This window comes from Bos grunniens, chromosome 9 (assembly GCF_055505025.1).
Source record: "Bos grunniens cultivar Pamir isolate PY7600 chromosome 9, Bosgru_T2T1.0, whole genome shotgun sequence".
Classification (NCBI taxonomy): Eukaryota; Metazoa; Chordata; class Mammalia; order Artiodactyla; family Bovidae; genus Bos; species Bos grunniens.
The window spans coordinates 82,743,288-82,755,571 of NC_141173.1; the positions used below are offsets into that span (position 1 = coordinate 82,743,288).

The following is a 12,284-nucleotide window of genomic DNA, read 5'->3' on the forward strand; positions in this document are numbered from 1 at the left end:
ACTGAGGAGATCCATGGGCTGTATTTTCCTTCCTGCAGGTGTATGTGGTGCTTCTGAAGGTACCAGGTGGAAGTCACAATGACCATGTCATCATTGGGAGTGGGGTGGGGGAGTTAGGAGAATAGGGACACAGCACAAAGCATATTTCATAAGGATTGCCATCAGTATTTTCCTGAAATTTGGAAAATGAATAAAGCAGTTGAGTTGTTACTGTTGGATTTGTTTTGGTTTTTTAAAAATATAAAGGCATTGATTTACCTTGTATGAGTGATTAACTTTTAGAAGGACTTCTAGAACTCTGTCTCAGTTGCCTTTGTTTCAAGAGAATGCTTCACAAGGAGTTTTTCTGAAGATTTGTTGCTCAGTGAACAAATGAATGAGCTGGACGAGAGAGAGAAAAAGGGTGTCTGATGCAGGAAAATGAACACTGCCTCTTGATGAATGCCTCCTGCTTTAACCACTGAGCAGCACTGGAGCTTAAGGAAGAATCTACTGCGTTTGCTGCTGTTATGCTTGTCTCATGGTGCATACGTAAAGTGCGGGTGTGCTCTTGTAGAATCATGTTCATTGTCTTTGAAAGGGATGTATCCATACGGGTCGTTGAATTGGTGAATTTGGGACTTGGAAGATCTTTCTCTGTGAAGTGAGATATAACTAACGTATACCCAAGTTCCGAGTTTGCTTTTACATGCCTGCCTGAGATGAAGTGCTTATTTGTTTTACCCTTTCTTTCAGCTGTTGTTGACATTTTATGGCACTTTTATGACAGTAGAAAGCATGAAGGTTATGCTTCTGATATGAATGATAATTCCAAACATTAATTGAATCTCTGTCATCATCAGATGAGTCAGTAGATGTAGAAAGGCCACTTTTCCAAAGTTACATGGCTGGTAAGAGGCTGGTCTACAATTAGGTTCTGAATGGGCATTCATAATTGTTTGTAATATGGACTAATACTTTTATTTATGTATTTTTCAATTTATGTGTTTATTCTGTTTTTGGGCTGCACTGGCTGTTTGTTGCGGCGCACAGGCTCTTCACTGTGGCCTGTGGACTTTCTCTAGTTGCAGTGCGAGGGCTTAGTTGCTCTGTGGCATGTGGGATCTTAGTTTGCTGACCAGAGATTGAGCAGCAAGTTAGAATGAACATGGAATCCTGCATTGGAAGGTGGATTCTTAACCCCTGGATTACCAGGGAAGTCCTTGACTAATATATGTACTATATTTTATTCTATGCTGGTCTGTGTTACTTTATTTCTTTTTTGGAAAATGGGTAATGTAGTGGATTTGAGAATGGATAAATGCCACCCAGGGGCTTTACTGGTGGCTCAGTGGTAAAGAATCTACCTATTAATATAGGAGATGTACATTCGATCCCTGGGTTGGGAAAATCCCCTGGAGAAGGAAATGGCAACCCACTTCAGTATTCTTGCCCGGGAAATCCTATGGACAGAGGAGCCTGGTGGGCTACAGTCCATGGGGTTGCAAAGAGTCTGACATGACTTATCGACTAAACAGCAACAATCACAAATGCTGCCCAGACATTATTTAGCTGCCTATGTCCTCCGTATTCTTAAGATCCTTTCTGTGCTGGGATATCCCTATTTGTTTTTTCCATGAATTTTACCTGATTTCTTGTCTCTTTGCTCTAAGACCAAAGTTGTTCACCTCTTCCTGAAAGGGAGTCTGGGTATTTGGTGGCTACTTTGCTCAAGTGTACTTGGATGGGTTTTGAGAGGAGGAAGGTAGGGGTAGCAGATGATTGGGGCCATTTCTGCTCTTTGCTTTTATTGACAGCAGGTAAGGAGTCTTTAAAATTTTTTAAAAATTTTTTTAAATTTTTGGCCACACCTTGAGGCATGTGGGATCCTGGTTTCTTTGCCCGGGAGCTAACCCATACCTCTGCATTGGAAACATGGAACCGTCCCAAGAAGTCTTTAATGTGCAGGAATCTTTCCTGCTCTGCCTCAAGGCATTGCCTCTGGATCTGGTCTCCTGCATCACGCAAATCTGTTTATTATGTGATAGATGGAGATCATCCATATGTTTCTGACATCATTGCTGCTAACGCAATGGTAGCTGGAAATAAAAAAGCAGCCTTGTTTCAGATATAAATAAATGATAGTTTATTCTTTACTGATTTTGTGAAGACTTCTGTGAAGACTTCTCTGAAGTCTTCGGTGAAGACTTTACCATACTTCCCTTCATTTAGAATATGTGAACTATGGAAAAGCCACCTGATAAAAACCATTGGTTGAGTATATGTTATATAGAATCAAAATTGTAACAAATCAAGAGGAGAGGAAAAAAAGGGAAAATGCAAAGTTTTAGGAAACTTCAGAATGGTTTCCTTCCTGCTTATCCATGTCAAGCTCACTATAATTCTGTTTCATATGATTTCATGTTTTTTAAAGTAAAGAATAATGAAGATACAATAATTAATCATTATAAAATATCTTTATTACTGATAAGAACTAAGACTTAATCTCTGGAGATTTCATGTTGGAAGAGAATAATTTGATTCAACATAATTATGAAACACTTATTATATTGTGCTTTATAACTTTTTCACCTAATATTAATTTTTTGATTTTTATAATAACCTGTGATTTAGAAGACAGTTAAGTTGGTGATTTAGGTTCACTACTTAGTTAATGGTCATATTGACATTTTCCATGAGTAATTGTCCTGTTGCATACAACTATGATGTCACACAGAGACAAGGTCTATCTGTGAATGAATTTGGATTTTCTGGCATTAGACAATAGAATATATTCATCAGGGGAACTTCATGCTTCTCTGGTGGCTCAATGGTAAAGAATCTGCCTTCAGTTCAGGAGACCCAGCTTTGATCCCTCAGTTGGGAAGATCCCCAAGAGTGGGAAATGGCAACCCACTCCAGTATTCTTGCCTGGAAAATCCCATGCACAGAGGAGCCTAGTAGGCTACAGTCCATGGGGTTGCAGAGTTGAACACAACTGAGCAACTAACAACATCAGAAACAAAGAGTTTAGAAATTATGTAAGTTTTGTCATTTAAAATACAGGACTCATACTGAGTTTAGACACAGAGCCAAAAATATCCTAATCATTCAGAAGTTAGTAGCTAGAAATACAGACCAAGCACAGACCAAGCACCAGAGATGAAACTGGAGAGCTGAAACTGATGACGACATGACCTGCTTCCATTAATGGAAATAGCGAAAGCCACGGTCATGCTGTGAATGTAAAGCGTGGAGCTGGAATAAGAATACGCTGCCTTCTTTGGTCTCTGTACCCAGGTGCTCTATGCTCATTTATATTTTTAACACCTCTTCCTTCTCAGGAATACATTGGACTCTTGAACAGCATGGGGTATTATAGGTGCTGATGCTGCAGAATTGAAAGCCCACAAATAATTTAATTAGCTCTCTCCTGTCCCAGTTCCATATCAGTGAATTCAACCAACCACGGATCATATAATATTGTAGTATTTCAGTTCAGTTCAGTCGCTCAGTCATGTCCGACTCTTTGCGACCTCATGAATCGCAGCATGCCAGGCCTCCCTGTCCATTGCCAACTCCCGGAGTTCACCCAAACTCATGTCCATTGAGTCGGTGATGCCATCCAGCCATCTCATCCTCTGTCGTCCCCCTCTCCTCATGCCCCCAATCCTCCAATCCCTCCCAGCATCAGGGTCTTTTCCAATGAGTCAACTCTTCACATGAGGTGGCCAAAGTGTTGGAGTTTCAGCCTCAGCATCAGTCCTTTCAGTGAATACCCAGGACTGGTTTCCTTTAGGATGGACTGGTTGAATCTCCTTGCAGTCCAAGGGACTCTCAAGAGTCTTCTCCAGCACCACAGTTCAAAAGCATCAATTCTTTGGTGCTCAGCTTTCTTCACAGTCCAACTCTCACATCCATACATGACCACTGGAAAAACCATAGCCTCGACTACACGGACCTTTGTTGGCAAAGTAATGTCTCTGCTTTTGAATATGCTATCTAGGTTGGTCATAACTTTCCTTCCAAGGAGTAAGCGTCTTTTAATTTCATGGCTGCAGTCACCATCTGCAGTGATTTTGGAGCCCCCCAAAATAAAGTCTGACACCATTTCCACTGTTTCCCCATCTATTTCCCATGAAGTGATGGGACCATTATATCTACTACTGTGGGTAGGAATCCCTTAGAAGAAATGGAGTAGCCATCGTGGTCAACAAAAGAGTCCAAAATGCAGTACTTGGGTGTAATCTCAAAAATGACAGAATGATCTCTGTTTGTTTCCAAGGCAAACCATTCAATATCATGGTAATCCAAGCCTATGTCTCAACCAGTAATCCTGAAGAAGCTGAAGTTGAATGGTTCTATGAAGACATACAAGACCTTTTAGAACTAACACCCAAAAAAGATGTCCTTTTCATTATATGGGACTGGAATGCAAAAGTAGGAAGTCAAGAAACACCTGGCTGCTAAGTCACTTCAGTCGTGTCCGACTCTGTGCAACCCCATAGACGGCAGCCCACCAGGCTCCGCTGTCCCTGGGATTCTCCAGGCAAGAACACTGGAGTGGGTTGCCATTTCCTTCTCCAATGCATGAAAGTGAAAAGTAAAAGTGAAGTCGCTCAGTCGTGTCCGACTCTTAGCAACCCAATGGACTGCAGCCTACCGGGCTCCTCGGTCCATGGGATTTTCCAGGCAGGAGTACTGGAGTGGGCTGCCATTGCCTTCTCCAAGAAACACCTGGAGTAACAGGCAAATTTGGCCTTGGAATACGGAATGACACAGGGCAAAGGCTTATAGAGTTTTGTCAAGAGAATGCACTGGTCATAGCAAACACCCTCTTCCAACAACACAAGAGAAGACTCTACACATAGACATCACCAGATGGTCAACACCGAAATCAGATTGATTGCATTCTTTGCAGCCAAAGATGAAGAAGCTCTATACAGTCAGCAAAAACAAGACCAGGAGCTGACTGTGGCTCAGATCATGAACTCCTTATTGCCAAATTGTAGTATTTACTACTAAAAAAAGGAAAATCCACCTGTAAATGGACCTGTAAGATTAAACTGTGTTGTTCAATGGTCAACCATATTTACCATAGTCAAAGCATATTGACATTAACCAGTTTTATTTACTCCTTTTCTAAGAAATAATGCAGTTTCCATCTTTCAGCTTATAACCTTTTTTATAGAATTCAAAGTTCTTTGTACTTTTTTCCATACAAGGCAAATTTGTATTGTCTGCCGATCACCCAGACTTGTAACTAGAGAAAAAAAATTGCAATTTATGTGTGAAATTTCTGCTGCTGATGTTGTATTTTTCTTTTATAGAGTGGAAAACCACCCATCAGTGATATGTTCACAGACCTCAAGGATGGAAGGAAGCTATTGGATCTTCTAGAAGGCCTCACTGGAACCTCACTGGTGAGAGATGTTATCTTCAAGAACCAGTCTAATGGAGTATCTCTTATTGCTGATACTTGAAGACCCTCTGGGGGTCCTTACAATGTAAAGGCTGATATAGGAACATAAAAAAAAGGTTTTAATGAATTTTTTGGTGGAACTATATTTAGGCTTTATTGAGGATTCTATTTTTATCCAAAAAATTACTTTTTATTTTTATTGCTCTCAGGCAGTAGAGAATTACAAAGAAGGATGGATATGTAAAGAAGGTATGATATTCTGAATAGTGGAAAGTAGAGACAAATATGTTTAATGTTATTTAACAAATGGTTTAAAAAAGGTTATCAAAACTGATGACGTCTATTTTTATTCAGATTTTCAGTATTATCTTCATGTTTGTTTCATCATCAAATCCGACTCTATTACTTTAGGTGCATGGTACCTAATTCTCACACAGAAGTAACTTTGCCAATGAAAAGGATGCATTTTATGGGTACAAACTTTGACACTAGAGGTAGAATTACTATAAAAGGTATAGAGAGATGCACTTTTGAAGATGAATTTCTTTCTTGCTAGAGTGTGGGTTGTTACACTCTACCTTTTGCACCAGATGGTGGGTAGGCATCTACTGGAGAAACCGATCCCTTTCTTAGATAAGGTTCCCTGGCCAGTGAGGCAGAAAGAAGCGTCCCAGGTCACCTCTCCCAGGTGGCAATTCCAGTCTTCCCCGCGGGCCCTCGTAATGCTGTCTGGATCCTATATAGCACCTCTGAATCCTCTCTGCTCTGTCTACACTAGTGCAGGTGGAGGGGACATAACTTCTAAATCTTTGTGCCTCCAGCCCAATTGAGACAGAATATGCTTTTTCCCTGGTGGAGCATTGATTCTCAAGCTTGTTTGTACCTTAGAATCACCAGGGAAATCTTGTACAAATTCCCAAACCAGACTATACTAAAGACTCATTAAAACACAATCATAGGGAGTGGGATTGGACACAGCATTGGTGTTTTGGGAAGATCCCTGGGGAATTCCAGTGTTCAGGCATGCTAAGGAACTACTATCTTAGGATGCTATTCGTGGGAGGATTTGCAGTCCGTCAATGCTGGCCTCCACGGTGGCCTGAGAACCCAGCGTGGGCTCCTAGCACAGAGAGGACCTGTAGGCTGAGCTGCTGTTTCACGTGCCTCTCAGTGTCAGTGATTGACAGCAACATGGAGGGATTCTGTCTCATTTGCTTTTGTGTTTTGCTTTCCAGCCGAAAGAACGTGGCTCCACGAGGGTGCACGCTTTAAATAATGTCAACAGAGTGCTGCAGGTTTTACATCAGAATAATGTAAGTTTGTCATGGGACTTTGGGGGTCCTTTGATGCCATTGGGATGATTTATTACGAAACCAGCCACCTGCTCTGGGCAGCGGTGTCAACCGATTTTTTAGAAACATTTCTCATATGAGAAGTATTGAACCTTTTCTATGAGTGAAGGAATAGTTGTGCTTTTTTGTGATTGCTTTATTGATCTATTGTTTAAGTAATACATTTTTGTGACTTAGGTTTACCTGACTCTCTAAAGTGAAATTTTTCTTATCGTTTACTTATATTGTTGTCCAAATGTGCTAAAACAAAAATATGGGTTTCTGTAGAAAAATTGTCTTAAAAGTTATTTTTTCATTTTACTAGGTGGATTTAGTGAATATAGGAGGAACGGACATTGTAGATGGAAACCACAAACTGACTTTAGGATTACTTTGGAGCATCATTTTGCACTGGCAGGTGGGGAAATTTTCAATTACTTTTTAATAGGAATTGGAAATGGATCATATGTGTATTAGTTTCTTAGAGCTGCCACAGGGTACCACAGACTGGGTGGCTTCAACAATAGAAATTTGTTTTTTCACAATTTTGGAGGCTAGAAATCGGAGATCCAGGTGTCAGCAAGGTTGGTTTCTTCTCCTTTATTGGTAGGTGGCTCCCTTCTTCTTGTCTTCTCATGTGGTCTGTGTATGTCTGTGTCCTAATCTCCTTTGCTTATTCCAAGATACCAGTCATACTGGATTAGGGCTAACCCACGTGATCTCATTTTACCTTAACAACTTCTTTACAGATTCTGTTTCTAAATACATCCCTATTGTGAGGTGCTGGGGGTTGGGATTTCAACATACGAATTTGGAGAAAGGATATAATTCAACTTATTTTGAATAAAAAGCCTGACAAACTGCTCTATTTTCCTGGCATAGAGAAAAAGTATCTATTTTTTAAATATTAAATTTGAAAAGTACCAGGCTTATAGAAACATTGCAAAAATAACTCAAAGAATTCCTGGATACTTTTCACTCAGATTTTCCAAATGTTAACAGCTATTTGTATTTTTGTGTTTTCTCTCTCTCTTTCCCTCTTTCACGAAATAGTTAAGTGTGTATTTTGTAAAAGCAAATTATTTCTAAAAACAAGAAGTTCTCTTATATAACTATAATATATTAATATAAAATGTTGAGTACATAATATATATTGTTATAAATATATTCATACATTATAATATTTATAATGCTAATATTAATCATTATACAGTTATTATACTATACCCTAACAAATAGTATATAATTAGTAAAATCAGGAAGATAATATTGAAACAAAATAATTATGTGATTTAGAAATCTGATGGCGATTTTGTCAATTGACCCAATAATATCGTTTAGAGAAAACAATACAGGATTATGAATTACATTCTTTTTCCTTGTCTTTTTAGTCATCTTTAATCTGGCATAATTTTTGAGTATTTCTTTGCACTTCATGATATTGACGTTTTTGAAGCATACTGAATAGTTATTTTGTAGAATGTTCTTCCATGTGGGTTTGACTGATATTTCCTCGTGATTAGACTTAAGGTTATTCATTTGTGGGATAAACACCACAAAAATGATGCTGAGTTTAATATACCATATCACAAAGCAAGTGCTGTCTGGTATTTTTTTTTCCGGCTGTATTAGCTCATCATTTGGGTAAGGTGAACTCTGCCAGTGTCTCCACTGTACGGTGACTGCCCTTTGTTATTGAAAAGTATCTTGTGGAGATCTATTTTGAGGCTTTGTAAATATTCAGCTGCTTATCAAACTTTTGTCCATTATTTTTAAGATCCATTCGTAGTTCTTGTTGTTGTTGTTTAGTCGCTAAGTCATGTCCAACTCTTTTGTGACCCCATGGACCGTAGCCTGCCAGGATCCTCTGTCTATAGGATTTCCAAGGCAAGAATACTGGAGTGGGTTGCCATTTCCTTCTCTAGGGGATCCTTCTGACCCAAAGACTAAACCAATGTCTCCTGTATTGGCAAGCGAATTCTTTACCACTGAGCCATCAGTTATTGTTATGGTGCTTGGCAAAGTGATTTTCTAATTTCATCATTTCTTCTACATTTGTTAATTATCTTTCCACTTGTGAGGAAGAGCTTTCCCTCGTCTCTTGTTTCTCTGTATCTGTTTATCTATTCATTTATATATCTGTGCACACTGATGGGGGAGGAGGCAATGGCACCCCACTCCAGTACTCTTGCCTGGAAAATCCCATGGATGGAGGAGCCTGGTAGGCTGCAATCCATGGGGTCTCGAAGAGTCAGACATGACTTAGCGACTTCACTTTTCACTTTTATGCATTGGAGAAGGCAGTGGCAAACCACTCCAGTGTTCTTGCCTGGAGAATGCCTGGGACGGCGGAGCCTGGTAGGCTGCCATCTGTGGGGTCACACAGAGTCGGACATGACTGAAGCGACTTAGCAGCAGCAGCGGCAGCATTCAGGGACTTGATTCTAGTTACCACTTGAAGTTATCGGCAGGCATTGTTTCATTTGAACAGGTGAAAGATGTCATGAAGGATATCATGTCAGACCTGCAGCAGACGAACAGTGAAAAGATCCTGCTGAGCTGGGTGCGCCAGTCCACAAGGCCATACAGTCAGGTCAACGTCCTCAACTTCACCACCAGCTGGACAGATGGGCTTGCCTTTAATGCTGTGCTCCACCGACATAAGTGAGATGTGACTCTTCTTAGCTGTGCAGATTTGTACAAATTTGTACATCCTTTCTGTCTCTCCCTGCTTAATCCCTCCTAAGGTCCCTTCCCATGACCACTCTCTCCTCTGTACATGCTCTCTGAAAACATAAAAAAAAGAAATATCATAGGAAAAAAAAACACCCATCATGTTTTATTTCCATAGGACTTAAATGCCACAGTGCACAAAATCCATGATTTCTTGTATGTATTTGTAAGTAAAAAAATGTAAAATAATTCACATAGTTCAAGCCCACTCATTCCGCACTACACCAATAATATACACAAAGAATTGTAATACTTTTCAGCCTTCTGCTAAAAGAAAAAACTCTATAAATTTAGTGTAACCCCAATTAAAAATAGATAAATGATTTTTTTTTCATGAAACTTGTTATCATAGTCTGATTCTATAATAAAAGACCAAGGGATCAAAAGGAGCCACTTCACTCTTGAAGAAGAGACAGGCTAAAGTAGTTTCCAAACAGAAAGCAAGACTAGTTATGAAGCTATATTAATTGAGACTATATAGCACTACAAATAAAATACAATGTAATAAAAAGCTGAAGCATAAGAAATTGCCAATATTTGACTGTTTTGATACGTAAGAATGGCAGTTTCGTGTAGTTCAACCTAAGGGAATAAATAGCTCAGAAATAGCTCCATTCTGATCTACAACTGAGTCAATGCTGCAAATTAATAGATGGTATGGAATAAGTGGAAACGCATGAATTGGATCCCTGCATCACCATATCCCAAATAAATTCCAGACGCAGCAAGAATTTAATTGTGAAAGGCAAAATTTGTTATGTGTTTTATCCCTCTTATAAATTATTTATTGTCTCAAGTTTTATTTCCTGTATGTTCTTTACTGATATATAAAAATGCAGTTGACTTTTCTATGGCTTATATCTAGAAGATTGTTAAATTCTGATAAATTTTGAATTTGTTATTGTAGGTTTTATTTTGTTACTATAGGTTTTTTTCATGAATTATAATCATTTTTCTCTCCTTCCCTCCCTTCCTCTTTCTTTCCCTCCTCTTCTCTTTCCCTTCATTTGTGCCTTGTCCTTCAATACAATATTGATCTAAATTGGTAGTACTGAGGCAGAATGTCTTGTTCTTTAATGTTTTACCATAACGCTGTTATTTGCTGTATTTTTTTTTTCATATACCTTTTATCTGATGAAAAAAAAACCCCAGTCTTCTTCATCTCCTTTATCAGTTTAAGGAGGTTGTCCTCTGTTTCTAGTTGGTTAAGAGATGCTGTCAGAAAACTTGAATTGTAGCTAAAACATTTTTCTATCTATTGCTTGACTGAACAAAAATGTATGCGGTGTCCTCTGTGTGCTGGGCATAGGACGTAGAACAGAGATAAAAGCAAGCAAAAATCCCAGTTCTCCTTCTTGGAATTAATGTTCAAATAGAGGGAAGCAGGCAATTTTAAAAAATGGAAATGTAAGTTGTGTAGCATATTGAAGTGGTAAATACTGCTGAAGAAAAATCTATCAGGCAAGATGAGAGGAATTACCTGGCATGTGGGAGGTCCCTGGGTGCAGGGGTGTGAGTAAGGGGTGTAACAGGAGATGGAGTCAGAGAGGGAACTGGGGTTGGGGGTGAGGGAGGCAAATCTCAGAAAGGTAGGTTGGTCCAAGGTGCAAGAGCAGATAGAGCGCAAAGAAAATGATCAGCTTTTAAGCAGTCAGGGTGACAATAATGTCCAGTTTGTGGGATTAAAAGAAAATCGTGATAGAAATGAAATACTAAACAATAGCTCTATGGAGTGGGGTGGATGGAAATCCTATTAGGGATTTTTGTGTTAGAAAAATCCTGTGAAGTGATTAGAGCTGGATTTTCTGTTCTGCTAATCTTGGTCTTTTAATCAGAGATTTTAGTCCATTAACATTATTGTGATAACTGATGTATTTACAGAAGTTCCTTCTTAAATTTATTTTGAGCTCATTTTTCTTACTTTTTCTTCATGTCTTCTTGTAGGTTCTTCCTCCTGTTTTTTTTTCTTTCTTTCACCATTTGGGAAATATATCATTTCTAGTCATTCAGTGGCTACTCCAGAATTTTAACAGCATATTTAACCAATACAAAAATCTTAGAATGTTTTACCTGTCATTTTCATATTTATATTTTATAAAGTATTATATATTTGACAAGCTTTTGGGATATAAAAGATAAACTTTTAAATTTATATTCACAAATAAAAAAGCAAAAAACTGAAATGTATATGATTATAACAGTAACAACTTTTTCCCCACATATTTTATCATCACTAAATTTTATTTGCATGCTAATTTCAGACCTGATCTCTTCAGCTGGGATAGAGTTGTCAAAATGTCCCCAACTGAGAGACTTGAACATGCCTTCAGCAAGGCTCAAACTTATTTGGGAATTGAAAAGCTATTAGATCCTGAAGGTATTATTCAGTGTTTAATTTCAATCTTGGTTTTGCTTTATAATTTTGAATATTTGAAATGCAGTATTTTTGTTTGTTTGTTTGTTTTTGTTGTTCTCTCTTTGTAGAAAGAATTGTGAGAGTTAAGGAAGTGTTTTTTCTTTTGAAATATGGTACAAGACTTTTTATTATAGACATAATACTGTGCTTAACAATTTCTAGGATCCTTCAGGAGGAAATTTAATTACATCACTGGAGAATAGTTAATAAATATCAGCATAAGATTTAATGTTTTAGGAAAACAAAATTATTAGACAAGCAATTTAGTGTTTGGTTCATTTAATTAAAATGTGTTTTTTGTATGAAACGAGCTTCTTATATACGATGTGAAAACATTACTTATGAATGTTGCAAGACTGAAGTCTAGACTTATTTTCATAATATGAATGAAAATCTGTGACAT

The 12,284-nt window shown here is 38.3% G+C and overlaps 1 protein-coding gene across 16 annotated transcripts in view; it reads left to right on the forward strand.

Annotated features, from left to right (window-relative positions):
- UTRN (utrophin) overlaps positions 1–12,284 on the forward strand; it is a 556,162-nt gene that overhangs the window by 123,969 nt on the left and 419,909 nt on the right. For all 16 annotated transcript variants that reach the window (XM_086318195.1, XM_086318199.1, XM_086318196.1 and 13 more), the window contains 5 exons: positions 5,310–5,402; positions 6,637–6,714; positions 7,058–7,150; positions 9,224–9,396; positions 11,727–11,842. In XM_086318195.1, the coding sequence (XP_086174321.1) occupies positions 5,310–5,402; positions 6,637–6,714; positions 7,058–7,150; positions 9,224–9,396; positions 11,727–11,842 (553 nt within the window). The remainder of the gene's footprint in view (positions 1–5,309; positions 5,403–6,636; positions 6,715–7,057; positions 7,151–9,223; positions 9,397–11,726; positions 11,843–12,284) is intronic.